At 44.4% G+C, this 19075-nt stretch overlaps 1 protein-coding gene across 1 annotated transcript; it reads right to left on the reverse strand.

Annotated features, from left to right (window-relative positions):
- Positions 1-1106: 1106 nt before the first annotated feature.
- On the reverse strand, positions 1107-17676 carry LOC103764167 (NADH-cytochrome b5 reductase 3). Its single transcript, XM_018083680.1, has 9 exons — positions 17630-17676; positions 14027-14158; positions 10570-10642; positions 8264-8370; positions 7354-7483; positions 6386-6469; positions 6181-6266; positions 3961-4060; positions 1107-3415 (listed from the first exon to the last, which is right to left on the reverse strand). The coding sequence occupies exons 1-9, from the start codon at positions 17648-17650 to the stop codon at positions 3243-3245; spliced, it is 906 nt and encodes a 301-aa protein (XP_017939169.1). The 5' UTR covers positions 17651-17676; the 3' UTR covers positions 1107-3242.
- Between the last annotated feature and the right edge of the window lie 1399 nt (positions 17677-19075).

Here is a 19075-nt window from a genome sequence, read left to right on the forward strand (position 1 = left end):
ACAGAGCTGGGGATGGAGAATGGAGTCCTTTCAGTCCTGGAATAACTTGCTGAGATACAATAGTGTCATTGTATTTTGTGTGTGTGGCTGGGTTTGGTGGGATGGAGGGGACAGTTCTAGTGTGTTACACAGACAACCTGCTATGGGGATATGTGCAGGGAGAACCTCCAGGATTCAGCAGGATTGGTCTGTTGGGTTTTTTTCCTGTTTAAACTAACAGAACAATCAGTACTGGAGCAGGATTGATTGTTGTGTTAAAAAAAACCTGCAGAAAAGCTTTCTTTCATGTTAAATTAGTGTCAGTTCAGCTGTTCAGCTCTGTAGGAACACTGGATCTGTGAAAACTGCTTGGGCTTTTGGATGTTTTGCATGCCTTTGAAGCACTGGAGAGGGAAGGGGAAAATCAAAATGCCTGTGTAGAGTTTGAACCATGGGAGTTACACATTTGGGCAGCTGCTGATTTATGGCCTCCAAAGGGACTCTGGTACCTCAGAGATGTCCCTGAGGCTTGGTGTTTTATTTTGGGAGCTGGGGTGGCTGTGCCATACTCAGCTGGTCCAGAGCCCTGGCCAATTCCCAGGCCCAGGTACCTGAGCTTAAACCCACAAGGCAAACAGGCAAAGAATGGTGAAGATGCACCACAGAGCATTTAACCCTGTAAATCTGAGCATTCAGCCAAGCTGGGGCCTCAGCTCAGGTGACTCATAGCCATGCCCGGGCTCCTGCAACTGCACATGCTGATGGACCAGGTAAGGTGCAGCCCCCCAGCCAGTGAAAGCCCACGGGAATTTCTGTAATAAATAACATCAGGAAAAGCCAAGTGAAGGGGTTGGGTAGCTTGGTTGCTTCCACTGCTGCAAGGACTTTTGTTTCTATGGTTGGCTCAGCTTAACAGCCTTAACTGCAAGAGATGATCTGGATAGAAGTTAATCACACTTGCAGGACTTTGCTGCAGCCCCTGCCAAAAAACTGGAGGAATACTCCTAATTACTAAATTGGCTCAAAGAAAATAATAAAAATAAAGTAATACGCAAAACCAACTTCTATCCTTGACTTGTTTAAAGGCTTTAGTACAGGGCCCTCAAGCAAAAGGGACTATGACACAGTTTTGGTTCATTAGATCATATAAAATCCCTCTTTTTATTTATTAAGAGCCTTATGTTGACAAGGAAGATGTACAAAATAAAGGTAAAAAGAGGAGGTTGGATTGATAGGGAGGAAAACGGAGACAGGTCACTCCTTGATTCAGTATCTAAATACAGCTTTTTTTGACCAAGCTCAAACAAGAAGATTAACACTTGAGTAAACAAACCTAACTTTTTTTTTTCTCTTTTGAACCTTCATTTTATAGTATTTTACAGTTTGTCTCTTACAAGGCTGAAGATGATGTGCTCACACACAGGTGATTCACCTGCAAGATACTTTATTTCTTACACAGACATGAAAAAAAGCCAGTAGTTGAATGAAAAGAGTAAGTAATACAAAATAGTTGATGCATCATCAGCTCGAGGGTTCTGGTTTGGTTCTTTTAATAAGAAAACATGAAAAAAAAATCTGTGCATATCCCACAATGATACAAACCAGCAGCTTCTCTCCTATTTCTGCTTTTTGCCTTCCATAAAAGGGACTGAAACTTAAAACTTGAGTAGTATTTCAACTTTGGAGCATTGTATTAAAGAACAAGTTTCAGAAGCACAAGTCAAAAATTGAAGACTTGAGGCAAACACTGAATTAATAAAACTAATAACAACATTATCTAGTTGAGGTTCCTTAAATTAACTGTATCTTCTCCTTTTAATTCTTGATGAAAAATGAACCTTTTAAATACACAGTACCCATCTATTGTACAGGCACAAAGGAAAACACAGTAAGCTATAACCTCGAATTCCTACTGAATCTTTAAAAATTGGTATTATACAGTGACATTGTGACCTAGCACCCCACAGTACTTCAGACATGACTAAACTCCCTTTCAGTCACTCTGATGTCATCATCAGAAACAAGATTTTTAGTTTCCTAGACTGCCTGTTAGGGCAGCTCTAACCTCAGCAGCATCTCTGCTGTTCAGGAGCAGAAGGTCCGGCACGCAAGGTGCCTTAAATTTTCCTTTTTTTTCTGTAAAAAAGTGTATTAAAAAATAAAAGCTAGAGCTATAGTAAACAGCTCCCAAGGAACAGCTTTAGATTCAGTGAGACATTTGAATTTGCTGTCAGTTTGGTGACTTAAGGCTGTTCCTGGGCATCCGTACCAAGCAAAACCCTCAGGAGCTTTGCCTGAGCAACATGGGATGCATTCCACACCCAGAGCTGGGCTACCTGCCAAAACCCACCCTGGCAACGAAACCTGAGCTCCCTTAAGTCCAAATCCATCTCTGGGAAACAATGAACAAAAAAAATCCCATCCAGTTTTCACTCAGCATTTTTTTCACACACAGAACAACTGCTTTTGTTACCCCTGTGCCATCACCCGCAATTTAAAAGTAAATACAAAAGCTAGTATTTTTTTTCAGTATTCCACACACTTACAAGCAAACAAATTCCAGGGATTTGTGGAACAGTGCCCAAAGCCTCCTGCCTTCTTTAGTTTCTTTTAGTGCCCAGGGATGAGAACTGGGAAAGTGTTTGCATTTAAGAGAGGCTAATACAAAGGAAACCCATTTTGTATCACTGCCTGCCTCTCTGTCTTGATTAACAAGGCAGCTTGGACAGCTTCAGTCATAAATAGTTAATTGGCATCCTTCAACTCAACAAGCATCTTTAAACTGATGATGCAAAGACCATGGATACAAGGCAAACACTCCTGGCCCTCATACTGTACAAGCTCCTCAAGGATTATAATTTGGCATAAGCAACATGAATAATCCACCACATTCTATTACTTCCATAGTTCATACCAAATAAAATCCTGGGTGTGCACAGTGTTAGGAAGTAGGATATTACTGCTGCCTGATTACAGAGCTAAGAAAAAGCATAAATGAGTGTGTGCTGCCCTGAGCAGCTGCACTGTGTTCCCTGGAGATGGAGCACACAGAGCACGAGGCACCATTACCTGTCCAGGCACAGCTTTAGTACAGCTGAGCTTGTGTGTCTTACTTGCCAGAGAGTCAGAAAATAAGCAGCATTTTTAAGGTAAATGTAGCTTCCCAGCACTGTGCATCAGCCCCCTCTGTAACTTTGTCCTGTTCCTTGTTAAATGGTTTTTTCCTTCCCTTCTCCATAAGATCTCTGAATTACCAGTCGTCTTTAGAAGGAGAACCTCATGTCCTTGGAGTAGCCCAGTTTGTCCAGGTTGGGAATGCAGGCATACTGGATCATTGGAGGGGGTCCACACATGAGGATCAGAACATCGTTTTGAGGTGGGGGTAGGTGATCTCTGATCATCTCTTGGTTCACAAATCCTTGGCTGTATTCCCAACCTGTTAAAGAAAATGAAAGTGGGGAAAGGGGAAAAAAGAGGAAAAGACAGACACAGGTCACTTTAGAAAGGAGCAATCCAGCTGATAAAGTTGTTCCTGGTTGGAAAATGCTCACAGTGATAATCAGTTATACTGGGATATAATATAGTGAGGTCATGGGTTTAACCATCACATTCCCAGTCCTGGATGTCAAAAAGATTCTGACCCAAACCTTTGGGCACAGTAAGACTGACAGTTTTTTCTCCTAGTTTTGGTCTGGTTTCACATATGAGAGTGAAAGTCTGCAGAACAGTCTTCAGGGGGGTCTAAGGTCAGTTCAAAATTCCCAAATATCAAAGAAAAGAAACAGTGATCAAAAATTCCAGGAGGACACTAACTGCACCTCAGTGCATCCCTGTGTGAGGAATGATGCTACTGGGTGCATCCCGACATTCATCAGGCAAGCAATCGATCATTAAACTCAGGAATACACAGTGACATGCATGTCTCCTGTGAAACGTGCATTAATACTCAGAAGTCACATGAAGTGGCAGTTTAGCTCTTACTTTCGGGTGCTTTGTCCACCGTGTACCAGCACTTAAAGCGACTGGGATTCTGAGCCTGGATCTCCTCCAGCTCGGAACGCAGCAGGATATCCTTCTCAGTCTGCAGGATGAGGAAAACAATGATCACACACTGCATCTGAGTGCAGCCCTCACGTGACCACAGAGCAGCAGCTACTCTACGAGTCCTGAGAGATGGAACAGATGATTCAACTCTGTTTTACAGGTTGAAGAGAGCAAGCACAAGTTATTTCCATGCCTATCCTGTGGCAGAGCTAATAAAAAGGGTCATAATAACTTTCCCAAATCCTGACCATGCCATGCCTTCCCTCTAAAAATGAAACAAAGCAGAACTTGGATCCAAACACAGAACCACCACCTAATCAGGGAATCAGAAGAATAAAGCCCTTTTTAGCACTATTACAAAAGCAACTTTAATCAAAAAACTAATCACGAATGCACAGAAATACCTCCCTTTCACCTTTGCCAACTCAAGCATCATCAGCATTGCCATATGCAGACTGCTTGGTTTTTAAAAAGGATGTGGAACAAATAAACAAAAGGGTATCAAGTTCTGGTTGGAAGAACAAATGCTACCCAGAGTATCAAGTTTGCTCCTCCCTGATGCAACATCATTGAAGGCCAGAAGAAAGCCTTATTTCTGTAGGAAAAGCTGCAATCTGAGCAGGAAGGGAAAGGGTATAGACTAAAAGCGGTGCCATCCTCTGCAGCCTCAGTAATCTGGAACTGAGGTCACTGCTATGTCTGTAACCGGGAGGGTGAGGAGGAATGTGCCAGCAGCTATTCCCAAGAAGGTGCCTATTCCTGGAGCACCTACAGCTGCAGGTCCAGAAAAGCTATTACTGGGTCTGACCAATTCAAAGAGTGACAACCAGCACAGCAGGAGCCCATGTACATTGTTTTAAATATGTTAAAATATTTTAAATATTTAAATATTTTTTTATAACTGCCTTCTATTTGTGCAGTTACTGGCGCAAGGACTAGAAGGCCTTGGACTGATGTTTATCCAGCCTGTTGCTCACACACAGGGAATTGTTCCTCCAGCCCTCCCTCCAAGCAGCACTGAGTTTTCTGTGTTACTAAAGTAGCTCCAGCCCTGTGTTAGTCATCCTGAATTACTCACAGCAAACCTGCCTGCTCTGACACCACTGCACTTCATGCCAACTCATAAGGCTTGGCAGAGACCAGCTGCTCCAGCCAGTAGCAGAGGGCACTGGCAGGGCTTCTTAGGAAAGGGAATCTTGGCACTTGGATAATAGCTTGTGGGCAGAAAAACCTCAGGTTGTAACTCAGCTATCACAGAATCACAGAATATTAGAATGGCCCGGGTTGGGAAGGACCTTAAAGATCATCTCATTCCAATCCCCCTCCCAAGGGCAGGGAAACTTTCCACAAGCCCAGGTTGCTCAGAGCCCCATCCAACCTGGCCTTCAACACTTCCAGGGATGGGGCAGCCACAGCTTCTCTGGGCAACCTGTGCTAGGGCCTCCCCACCCTCCCAGGGAAGAATTTCTTCCTAATATCCACTCTAAGCCTACTCTCTGTCAGTTTGAAGCCATTCCCCCCTTATCCTGTCACTCCATGCCCTTGGAAATAGTCTCTCCATCTGTCTTGTGTGCTTAGATATGGTACAAATAAATGAGGACACACTGAATGCGAGAGGAGAGAGGAATAATAGAGAAGAGCCTAAAGAAGCTAAAAAACACAGGCAGGAAGTGAGGCTCCCCACAAATAATGACTCGTAATCCAGAAACAAATACTTATTAGATGGAGATATTCAAAGCCTCACCTAAAGTGTCCTCAAAGAGGAAGACCCCACATGCAAACCCTGCTACAAAGCTGGGGAGTCAAAGTTGCTGATGGAGACAAATATCCACCTCTGTCCACTAACAAAGACAGCTCTGAAAGTCTGCCCAAAACGTTAAACAACTTGCCCAAAGGAATGCAGAGTTTTAAAACACTCATGAACTGGATTAGAAGCAGAGCAATGAGTCACAGGAAAACAAGCATTAGCTGGGAGGAAAGTGGTATTTCTGTAGCAATGCTAAAATCCCAATTGTTTGTAGTGCTTTTATATGGAAAGTTTTCAACATCTCAGTTCACTTCTCCCCTCAGGGTTTGTATTTCTGTACCAAGGTTCCTCAGAAAGGATTTCTGCTAGTTAAGTAAAACTTCACAGACAGAAAAAAAGGAGAGAATTACCTGATTAGCAAACAGCAGCTGACAAATGGTGGGGTCATCTTTGTCTTTCATGATTGCTTTAATGATCTGCAACATTGGGGTTATCCCTGGGAGAGAAAGGCATGTCAGTGATGTGAGAGTGTGAAGGAGCAAAAGAAAGGATAAGTGAGAGAAAATGTATCTCCCAGCTCTTAGAAACCAGGGGTGAATCCTTATAGATACATACCAGTCCCACCTGCAATCATCCCCACATATTTCACTGTCTTAGTAACTGGGTCAGCTTTCTTTTCTGGCCGAATATCAAACTTGCCTGAAGAGAGAGGAGATGCAAAACATTGAGGAAAGCAGCAAACACCGCCTGTTATCCCTTTCCAGTCCCTAATTGCCTTTGTTTCAGCCCCGTCACCTTTCCCTCCCAGCAAACAGCAAAGGTGAAGATGTCACGAATCAAAACAAATCCTGCAAGATGATGAGAGGTTGTAAGACATGTGACAATAACACTGACATGGGTTATTACTTCTGACATCAAGACATCACTACCTGTACTTCATCACTACCTGTTTGCTCATATCCCATACCCCCAGTGATATTCGGAAACCCAGATTCTGGAAGAAGTTCTACAGAAAGGAATTAATCTGCTCAGAGAGTTTATTTACCCTGTGCAGATTATTTTAAGGGGCAACCTGAAATATGCAGGGTGTGTATTTTGTATATTTTGTGTATTTTTTTCTATATTTTTCTCTTTTTGAGGTGATTTGGCAGTTTCAGTCAGATCTGACAGAGAGCTTGAAACTCCCCAGAATGTTGTATTTGTTGTATTCATACCCCTCTTCATCCAGGATAGCATGAATACTACATACAAAGCTCTGGAAAATCATGTGTTGGGAGTTCTGCTGCTCACAAAACTGCCAGAAGGTTTTTGTGACATACTGAGGGCTGCACTGTGCCAAAGTGAGTTATTTTATATTGATACAAAAGTCCTGCCTGCTCCTAAAGTTCATTTGCTCTTGGGAAATTAGCACTGGGCAGTGTAAATGCCAAGTGTTTTTATCAGTGTATAAACTATGGCCATGACAACAGGGAGAAAACTCCCTTGTTTGAGAACAATATCAATAACAAGCACTTCTATAGTAGTAAGTAATTTTTCCTGTATTATTTACTCTGGATAAGTTATATCTTTCAAACCAGCCTTGCCTTTTCCTTTGTAGACAAGTAGGCCACTTGGTCCTCTGAAGTCAATGGTGTCCCCTATTTTCAGGCTGTCCAAGTACTGAGACATCTTTCCCCCATCAGGAAACTTTGGGTGGACACCTCTGAAGTAGATCTGTTAAAAACAACAATGAAGGAACTGATCTCACAGCTCAGAGATGAGCATTTGCCCTTCAAATATTTAGGTTTATAGGAATAATAATATATTTAGGTAATATTTATACACATAGTCCTCATGCAAAGAACATAATTACTCCCTAAAGGAATATCAGTGCAGATCTGACTGACAAAAAGGAAGATTAAAATGCCACTCTTGCCCCAGTTTTTGGACACAGACTGGCAATTTCTCCATTGTATTTCTGTAACACAAAAGGTTTCAATAATAATCAGCATGATTTACACCCAAGTTCAAAAAGGGTAGAAAAAATAAAGAAAGAAGCCCACACCAGGAATTTCAAAAAGTAAAATTCTGAGAGCAAGTCCAGTGCAGATATTAATATTTTAAATTCCTGTCAGCTTTAAATGACAGGTAGCCTAGCTAGGTAATCTAGCTACCAGGAGGCAAAACAAAAGGACATTATCCTAAGACTTAAAATCACATTCTTACCAATTAAATCAGTCATTCACACTGCTTGGATCAGTAACAATCATGATCACTGTTCTCAGTGATCATAATGACCATATTACACCAGCTTCAGAAGCAGCTGACCATCCAGGCAAGGTTAATTTCTTATTTCAGAAGGATTAAAAAGTGTATGAACATCTGCAGGTCTCCCCAGATTGTGGAAAACTGCAATATGGGAGTACAGGAAATGATGCAGCATCTCAGGAGACACTAAAGAGGTTTCTGCAAAATGCCTGGTGGGTTGTAGGTAACAGAGCATGACATTCTCACCTTGACAACAAGATCCACAAAGCCCTTGTCATCATCACTGGAGACTGGAGTGTAAGGTCTGACAACCAGAGCTCCATCGATCCGTGCAGACAGGTAGATGTGCTGCCCTGCATGCAGGGAAGTGAAAAAAGCCATTTTCTTTCAAAAGATTTTTATTCTATGGATGTCCACTGTACACGGACTTCAAAAGCAGCCTCAAAGTTCTCCTAACTACCTTATTTTGGGGCATCACTTCTTCCTCTCTCACTTTCCTGACACTGTAACATCTTGCCAGAGTTGTTAACCATGCACAGATTTTACCTGCAAGGGCAGACAACTCTGCTGCCAATTTTATGTGTCAGTCACATCTCTTCTGGCACCTTCATGTACTTACATTTACCACAGCCCTAAATGTACGTGAGATCTTGCAAAAGATGTGATTTGCCTCTCCTGTACAGACAAGTAAAAAGGCCACAGGAGGGGAAACCTGTCCAGTGCTGTTCACACCTCTTTATTAATCTCTTAGTTACACTGAGTTAATAAGTGTTCTTATTTTGACCACAGATCCCCCCACATCTTCCAGGAGGTCTCTTTGCTAAGGCTGCCCAGACACAAACCCCTTTTCTAACCCTGCTACTCCTCCAGTTTAACATGTGAATGCAGTGATCACATTTCCACCTGTCACACATTCTCTGAACTCTCTACAGTAGTTTCTTTTCTCAATGTCAACATTTTTTTTCTGAAAAAAAATATAAATTAGCATCTAAGAAAGGTATTCTTATAAAATCCCAACATTCTGAAGAGATCCAAGTGAAGAATAACTGAGGGGAAGGCAGAGGGGGATTTGTTTTTTGTTATTTTATCACAGCTAGGTCAACAGAACAAACTACCACCCCTGCCTGTTATGGGAACACAAAGAGGGGATTTTACCACGAGCTGCTCTGTGAAATATCGTAATAACCATATTCCATCAGCTTCAGAAGCAGCTGACCATTCAGGCAAGGTTAATTCCTTATTTCAGGAGGATCACAAAGTGCAGGCAAAGTAGTGGGTGGATGAAGATGTGCTACCTGGTGACCAGGGAAATGAGCAACCACAACTCACCTGAAGCTGTACGCGGACAGAGCATAAGGGTCGTTCCTATAACCCCCTCAGCAAAGCCTCCACACATCTGGCAGCACAGGGAAGACCTGTTCCTCCTCCAGGCAAGGAGTGGCCCCACTACCCCCTCCTCCCGGAACAGAGCTGTGGTGACCACTGCAGACTGTCAGCCTGGACTGCTCTTGGGGCACATCCCACAAGAATTGGTACAAACTCAGAAAAGGGGCTCCTCCCAGAGAGAAAACATGTCTTAGGCTCTTACTGGTTAGAGCTTTTCCCTGCCCTGATAGGACATTGGCAGCCTACTGGTGGGGCCACACGCACACAATCCCCTCTCCCTCGGGATGAATTTTCCAGTGTGTTTTCCTACAGCGCTCCAGCTGGTGGGAACTAGTGCTGGTGCTGGACTAACCAAGCAGAGCACACACACTGGTACCCGTCCCAGAGCTGCAGCTCTGCTGCTCCTTCCTGCTTTTCCACCCTCACTGGCTTCCAGCTCTCTCTGCTTCCCAAATCTCACCCAGCAAACCACTCCTCAATGTTCCTTATGGGCAAGGGCTTCTTAAAGGGATCAAGAGATTAATAACACCCTAGACAAGAGGGAACTTCACCCCGTGGGCTGGAATGCTGGAAAGGTGCTGACAACAACCACAAAGCACCTGAGCCACAGATCAGTTCAACAGCTTGTTAAAGCAGAATTCACTATTAAACACAAGCCACAATTAAATGCTTTTTATACAAGCAGTAGCTTGTATACAATGGCACTAAGATATTATGGAAGGCAAGGCCTATGGAAGCAGCTGCCCCACAGGGATTGAAAAATTCCATGAGACTGGCTGCAAATTCAGAAGTGAGGAGGAGATCATCTGGTGAACCATGTGTGTTAGAGGAGAAGTAGCTCAGAGTGGTGCCCCAGGGGATGGAAAGGGATCAAGCACCACAGGAAAATTTCCAGCTGAGACTGGAAAAATACAAGTAAAGACCAGTGTTTGTTTGTGTTCCCTTCAGGGAAACAAGGTGGATGTACACTCCCTGTAAACACACCAGATTGCAGACCCTGCAGATTACACACAGCGTGAGGATAATCTTGCAAAGCTCCAAATACCAGCTCAAGCCACAGGGAGAGTATTGAAAATTCAACAGCTCAAAACATAGGGAAAAAAAAATCCCCATAAAATCTACGGTAGGATAATTAACAACACTTGGATTCTTTCTAAGGAACGTACCTAAAGGGAGACCCAGGACATGTTCCATGGAAGGGAGAGCAAATCGGAATCTTCTTGTGTCGTGACTAACTTCCTGAAAGGGGAAAATGAAAAGAACAAAAAGCTGTGTTGTTGGGATTTAAAGTCTGTGATTTCACTTGTAAAATCAACACACTGGTTTGTGTTGGCCTCCTGCAGGATTAAGTATCTGGGGGAGAGCAGCACCCCAACTGAAATTTTTGCACAAATATGAACTCTGAGGTCAACTTTTCCTTCAACTCCCTGAAAACTTCTCTCAAAATATTTGAGAAGTAATATAGAATTAAAAATAGAAATAAGTACTGTTCTGCTGTATATTTAAAATATGAATACCAAAAGTTAATAACCCTCATATGCAGATTAAGAATAAATAACTTTCTAAATATTATGAACATTTACACTGCCTTCCACAGAAGGCCACAAAATAAAATTTAATTAGTTGTTCAATTCTCATTTAAAGTTTAAATATGCAGTAGTTCAAGGCCAAAATATTTTGATTTTGATCTCTCAAAATCAGATGAAGTAACTATTTCAATGCAGAAGATGATTTCAGAAGACACCAGTGGCTGTCAAGATTAGGAAGTAGCAACCTTGCTCCTTTTGCTATACTAAGAGCCTTAAAAATATTTTCCCTGTAAAAACTGAACTAACCTGTAAATAAAATTGAAAAGAGCACTATATTTAGATATAAACTCTATTATAAAATTATGACAATATATGCAGTCCAGATGGGATAATTATTCTAATCTTTTACCAGGAAAGTCATACCTTGAACAAAATTTTGGCAATAAGTACATAAAATGTTATTTCTTATGCTATGTAAGTTTTATATTTTAAAAATCAGGTCCTATTCATGGGAATGGAAAACACAGCAAAGAAAGACAGAAAGACACAGCACAGAGCTTAATGCCTCATCCAGTGACTTCCTTTTTTAAAAGCCCTATGGGACTAGAGGAAATTTCATGAACATTCCATAAAATATTGTAATCCTTATTTGTTTATTTATTTGTTTTTAAAATAACCAATGGAGACAGATTCCTTCCTCATCAGAGTTTACTTCATCTTCCCTTACTCTGCTCACACTGATGAAATTTTCTTCACAACTCATTTTAAGGTAAATCCTGAAGGAAAATGGAACTAATTGGCAGTCAAAAAAGGGTTTCTCTGTACTTACGTCTACTCAGGAGCAGTAACTTCCATTAGAAATTCCTCTAGAAAGACAACTGCTATGGAGTTAACACTGCTGCTTTCACACTGACTTCTGCTGTTCCTGAGTGGAAATTTCAGCATCAGCTTCACCACTTCAAAGCTGGATTTTGCCAATACTCCTGTATTTTTATTATGCTGTCTTTACCCTCATACAGAAAGCAGCAAGTTCTGAATTCCCACTTGGGAATTCATCTTATCAGTTAAAGTCAGGATGGCTCAGCTGAAGGTGACTGAACACAAGTATTTTGGTGCATCACAAGAGGCAACTGTGAGAAACACGAAGAGTCTCCAGACATTCCTAATACCGAGATCAGCAAGGTTGTGCCTCTGCTCTCTCACACCGGCAAGACACTGAGCCAGCCATTCTGCAAGCTGGGAGTCAAGGCTGCATTACAGACAGCCTTGAATCGGGATGCAGGAGCCATTTCCAGCATGGGATCACTTTGGTTGCATTCCCCAATGCCATCCCTTGGCATTGCCCTGAACTCCTGAAAGCCCCTGGCCAGGCACTCCTGTCTAAAGTTGCAAATGCAAAGCTGGAGGGCAGTTTTTGCTGAAGCCACTGAAAGGCAACCAATGAATGATGCTCACCATTATAAAACCAACCAACCAGACTGAAGTTGTTGGGTTTTTAAGGCATAAATTTAATTAGCACACCTAACTATATTATGACATTTTTTTCTTGTGTTAAACACTAGGAAGCAGCCTTGGGACCCCTATTTCTCCATTCAAAAGATGGGAGGTATGGAATACTCCATTTGGGCACATTCATAGGATCACAGAATGGTTTGGGTTGGAAGGGACCTTAAAGATCATCCAGGTTCAACCCAGGGATACCTTCCACTAGCCCAGGTTGCTCAGAGCCAACTTGGCTTTCAACACTTCCAGGGATGGGGCAGCCACAGCTTCTCTAGGCAACTTGTGCTAGGGCCTCCCCACCCTCCCAGGGAAGAATTTCTTCCTAATATCCACTCTAAGCCTACTCTCTGTCAGTTTGAAGCCATTCCCCCCTTATCCTGTCACTCCAGGCCCTTGGAAATAGTCTCTCTCCATCTTCCTTGTGGGTTCCCTTCAGGTACTGGAAGGCCACAATTAGGTCACCCCAAAGCCTTCTCTTTCACAGGCTGAACAATCCCAACTCTCTCAGCCTTTCCTCACAGCAGAGCTGCTCCATCCCTCTGATCATCCCGGTGTCCCTCCTCTGGACTTGCTCCAACAGGTCAGTGTCCTTTGACCTGGTTACATATGAGCTCTTCCTCCACCCTAATATCAATGAAAAGCATACAAAAATAACAAGAGTGTGAAAAAAAATAATCAGTATTTAGCAAAAAACCTGTGAATTCTCTTCTGTTCCGAACTAGTCCAGCAGAAACATGCAAGTAGTTGGACTGTCAGAAGCCTGTGCAGCGCCTCAGCTTCCCTCCCCTCCTGCAGGTCAAGCTGTACCTGCAGCCACGTGCTCCCATCTCATGAGAAAGCAGAGAGTATATAATAATAGAGTGGCTGCAGTACACATGGGAAATAAATTCCATAAGTACACATGGGATATAAACTCAGCAATGCAGCTCAGCCCAAGCCACAGGAAGCTTTCAGTTCCCATGAAACCAGGATTTTGAATGGCAATTCTGTTTTCCTTGACAGGCAGAACAAGTGAAAGTCAATCTATCAGTGCACTGCCTACACCTCAAAAGCTCTGTTCCAGTCCAAAGTTCTTTTTATCAAAAGTCTTCTGATAAATTTCTGACTAGTTCATTGACTTAAAAAGTCAACACTAAAAAGATCCTCAAGTGTGACTTTACACCCAAAAACCCAAGATTTCTATCCCCAGGTTTATGCAAGGGGAACCTGGACTGTTCACCTTTGGTGGCTTTGATCCCCTTCCCACAAGCTGAGTTACCAACTTCTGATGGCAAGATCCATCCCTGAAAGGGTCATGACTTTCCTCTGAAATCCTGGTTGAGCAGAGATTTCATTCTGTACTAGAAGGTACTTTTAACAAAGAGAAGCTGAGACAGCTCAGGTGCTGTCAAGGACTGTATGATTTAAACACCTTTCAATGATGTAAACATTTTTCTTCCTGTAACATATTAAAATACAACAATCTAGTACCAGGAATCAGTATCAGCATAGTTGTGTTCACCCTGCTGTGACATTACCCAAGATTTCAGAAGCTCTGAGCATTTCACAGTGTCCATGGAGAGGTCATGCTCAGCACTCCACATGCACTTACCTCCTTATCAATCAGCCTCAAAGCGTACTTCACTTCAGGATCCTTCAGAGTGATGGCAGGATGGGGATTCCTGAAAATCCTCATGATGGTGGTGTAGATGAGCCATATTGGGTATGTCACAACCTGACGCAACTGCAGCAACACAGAAAGAGTGTTAGACTTGTGCACAATGAGAGCAAGTCATTTTAGTGAGAAGATCTGTGGTAGCATGACAGGACAATCCAGCCACCAAAAAAAAATAAAGTGTTTCTTTGTACTAATATGAGCATGAAGAGGAAGTATTATTAAAAAATACCAAACAACAACAGACAAATACCAGCAAGTGTAACACAGAAATTTGCTTTATGAATACCTGGTGTTCAGTGCTGAGGCACTTGCAGCTGACCAGGATTCCCAGCTACTCCTCCCCTAAATGTCCCAGATGCTCACCCCCTACATCCCATGTCCCCCAGCCTCCCACTGGCATGTGCAGATTAGGCTGGAAGGGACCACAGTGGGTCATCTGGTCCCTGCTCCAGCAGGGTCATCCCAGAGCACATGGCACAGGATTGTGTCCAGACAGCTCTGGAATATCCCCAGTGAGGGAGACTCCACACATTCTCTGGGCAATCTGTTCAGTACTCGGTCACTGCACAGCAAAGAAGTTCTTCCTCATGTCCAGGTGGAACTCCCTTGGCATCAGTTCCTGCCCGTGGCCTCGGGCACTCCTGAGCAGAGCCTGGCCCATCCTCTGCCCCCTCCCTGCACACACTGACACACATGGATGAGGTCCCCTCTCAGTGTCTCTCCTCGAGGCTGAACAGCCCCAGCTCCCTCAGCCTTTCCTGGTCAGGGAGATGCTCCAGTCTCTGAATCATCTCCACAGCCTCTGCTGCCCACTGGGCAATGGGTCCCCCTGAAAGCTTTGGCCAGAGCCAGGGCTCCTGTCTCTTAGTGAATTATTTAGGCTCCCTGGCCTCCCAGTGTCTGTGCTCCTCCATCCACAGAGAACAACTACTTATAAAAATTCTCTCAGACTCTGTAATTTGTTATTCAGTGCTTTAACAGAGGAGAGGTGGAAAGCATGACTACAGCAAAAATCAAAAAGTGAGCTCACAGTCCTGCCTGGTTAGCTTTCACTTTCATTTCGTTTTAAAGGGACCTGACCGGTATTTCTGCAAGTGTGACAGTGGTCAGGAAACTATTTAAAAAAAAAACAAAGAAACAAAAAACAAACCCAAACCGCTCCTACATTATTATTACTAGAACTGTGTAAGGGACAGCATAATTTCCCCCTTCTTAAGATGCTGCTGTAGGGGTTTAAAATGCATCGACACAGTGTACAGCTTCGGGACACACCATGCCATACCCACACACTGCATTTTTCACTTTTATTTGGAACAAACTGAAATAGCTCCACACATCTTGTTCGTGAAGAAGCTGAAGTTTATAGGAATGTTTTCCTTAACTCCCACAGATCCACTAGACTACTGCAGCTCCAGGAAGAACTTTTGTTACTGACACAAAAAAGGGGAAGTGAGGAGAGTTAAGACAGCAACAGAGCAGCAAATAAACTCCCTAATGAGAATTCAGCAGGTGAATGAGACCTGGTGGCAACAGCAATCTGACTCTGAGGCAGATAGTGTTTCAAATGAAATATTCATGTGTCAAAATAGTTTCATTTACAAATGTGCCTGTCTAAAATGGACCAAAAAACTGCAAGCAATGCTGCTGTTGTCTGGCAAAAATGCAGTTGAAAATGGGAATTCAAAACCTCAGGCTCAGTCCCAACTCCAACATTAATGTCAGTATCACGACTGGGAATGCAAGAGGAGGGTGGAGTTCAAACTGTCATCTCTGCAAGTCACTTTCTCCACCTGTGTGCAGAGGTAAATGTTTTCTCCCATCCTTGCAAATAATTTTCAGGTCATCAGTTGTCAAGCAAAAACTCCCACAGCTGTTCAGTAAATGAGATTAACACACTGTCCCCAAATGTGCATCACCATCACTTTGTGAAGCAGTGAGTGTACTGGAACAGAATGCAGTTTGATTTTGACAAACAATCTGAACACAGCGTTTGCCTCGTGGAAGGCAATTTGTTATTCATGGTCAATTAGTGCAAAAGCCTCGTCGCATCTGGCCTAGAAAGAAACAGCACACCCACCAATTCAGATAATTTCAGTTCCTTACTCAGACACTATCAGCAAGTGGGCAGAGAAAAAAGGGGAAGAACTGAAGGCTGAATGAGTATAAAAAGTTATGCCTGCTAAGAAAAACATTCTCTGGGTTAAAAGTGATCAATAAACTCTCAGCATGGGGCAGACCAAAGTGTTAATGAAGATAACTGCACTGCATCCATGGAAGCTGCATCAGGTCTCCAGCAGCTGAGAGTGACTAGCTTGACAAAAAGGCCTGGAAATCACTAAATGAGGACCTGGTGACTCATCATTTCCAGCTGCACAAATCTCTGCTAACAGAGAACACAGAATTAGTAACTGGGCAGGAATTTTTATTCATGGAAACAGACCTCAGTGTGATAACAAAGAGAAAAGCCATAGCATGGAGACTGCCAGCTGCAGGGGCGTGGTGAGCAGGGCACAGTTAAACACAGCTTCAGGCTGGACACTCCATCACCGACCTGCCCTACAAACACACAAATCAAACCCTGCTTTGGCATGAAAACCGTTACCCTCAGCTCCAATTCCCCTCCCCACACTTCCTCATTCAAACCCTGTTTCTGAAGTGATCTTAGCTAGACAATCTTCTCATCTGTTTTAGAAAATAAGAGGATAAAGGGATTTCTTCACTTTTGCAGCTTCAGCATGTGCCTCATCTCCTCCCTTCAATGCATCTAACAAGAAGCCGTGCCCAAACGAGCACGTTGCATCCAGCTCCGTCCTGCCCCTCTCACAAACCCAGAAGCGTTTGAGCAGGTACATAAGACAAAAGAAACAGGGATGAAGGTCTGGGGAAAGAGGGGAATGATGCATGGGAGAGATGACAGTGCTGCAGACCCCACCACTCAGTAGGAATGATCATGGAATCACAGAATGGGGCTGGGTTGGAAGGGACATTAAAGCTCATCCAGTTCCAACCCCCTGCCATGGGCAGGGACACCTTCCACTAGCCCAGGTTGCTCCGAGCCCCGTCCAATCTGGCCTTGAACACTTCCACGGATGGGGCAGCCACAACCTCGGGCAATCTGTTCCAGTGCCTCACCACCCTCACAGTGAAGAAAGTCTTCCTAATATCCGATATAAACCTCCTCTCTTTCAGCTGATCCCGACGGAGGGAAAACCGCACCCCCGCAGCTGCCTAGCCGGAGGGTTCAGGGCCTCTGAACAACAACAGCACACACTTATTCGTGGAGCCGAGGGCGAACAAACGCCACCACCGCCGGCACCACCACCACGGCGGGGGCCGGAGCCGCGGGAGGCAGCGGGGACACGCTGGGGCACCGCCAGGCCTCGGGTGTTCCGCGGGAAGAGCAGGAGGTGGGCAGGGGGGACCATACCGCACCGTGGGGCGCAGGGACCGCTATGCTATGCTCCGCTGCCATGCCATGCCATGCCATGCCATGCCGTGCCATCCCGCTCCCGGTCGCAGCCGCTCCCCAACACTCACCACGCTAAGCTGCGCCCCCATCGCTGCCCCGAGGACACCGCCCCAGCCCACTCCGCCCCGTGACGTCACGGCGGTATGCGCCTCCCGCCCCGCCCCGTGACGTCACGGCGGTATGCGCCTCCCGCCCCGCCCCGTGACGTCACGCTGCCGAGCTGAGCTCCGCCCCGTGACGTCACACCGGGCGGGAGCTGGTCGTGGCCGAGGGCAGGGTTGTTCCCGCGGGCACTGAGGGGTTGCCAGTGTTGTCACAGCCCTTTTGCCCTCTATTAACTGCCTAAATAACCCCAGAGTCCGGTTAGTGACAGACAGCTCTTAGAATCATAGAATCAGTCAGGTTGGAAAAGACCTCCGAGATCGTCAAGTCCAACCCTTGATTCAACTCCGCCATGGCTACCAGACCATGGCACTGATGCCACATGCAGTCTCATTTTAAAAACCTCCAGGGATGGTGACTCCACCACCTCCCTGGGCAGCCCATTCCAATGTCTGATCACTGTCTGTAAAAAATTCCTGCTAATATCCAACCTAAACGTCCTCTGGCACAGCTTAAGACCCTGCCCTCTTGTCCTAATTCTTCCCGAATTAAGGCACCAAGGAGACTGTGTGCTGAAGTCCATAGGACGGGTTTTATTTAACTAGTTACCACCCAGGGGTCCAGCGGTGTTCCGGTAGTCCTTCCTCACCCTGGGCTTCTCAGTGGTGGTTCCTGGGATCGTTTGAAACTTTTCATCGTTCATACATGTTAGCAAAGGAGTTATACATCAAAAAAAGGAATTATTGCTCCTTGGCTACAAATGGCATAGTTCTCTTATTAATTAGTATTCTATCTTCTGTTGGTTAAATGATTCCCTCACTTCTTGTGCTAATTAGTCCACATGCTCCGTCTTCTTTTGGGTTGGTGGGTTTCTTGGGTCGATGGTCCGTGAGTCGGTGGTTGTGATTTCCCCCTCCTGGAATTACCTTTTGCCTAGTCAGAGCTGATTTCAGCACAGTTTCTGAGTTGGTTTTAGCAGTTTCTTCCTTATCTGGGGAGTTCTGCCACAGATGTCCTTGTGGCCCATAAATTCTGCATTCTCTGTGTCCGCTATCAGTGGCACATCCTTTTCCCCAACCTTGTTAACCTCCCCCTAGCTCTGAGACCACTAAAGCAGGTCAAGCCCTTAACTTTAGCAAGGCAATTCTACAGACAAGTGATTTATCTTTCTAAGACCCAGACAACAGTGCCAGCCTTATACAGTCCAAGTTCTGAGTATCCAACCTGGCCTTCAACGCTTCCAGGGATGGGGCAGCCACAGCTTCTCTGGGCAACCTGTGCCAGGGCCTCACCACCCTCCCAGGGAAAAATTTTTTCCCAATATCCAATCTAAACCTACTGTCGGTTTGAAGCCATTCCCCCTTGTCCTATCACTCCAGGTCCCTGGAAATAGTCTCTCTCCATCTTCCTTG

Source organism: Manacus vitellinus, unplaced genomic scaffold (genome assembly GCF_001715985.3).
Source record: "Manacus vitellinus isolate BGI_N305 unplaced genomic scaffold, ASM171598v3 scaffold_66_pilon, whole genome shotgun sequence".
Taxonomy (NCBI): domain Eukaryota; kingdom Metazoa; phylum Chordata; class Aves; order Passeriformes; family Pipridae; genus Manacus; species Manacus vitellinus.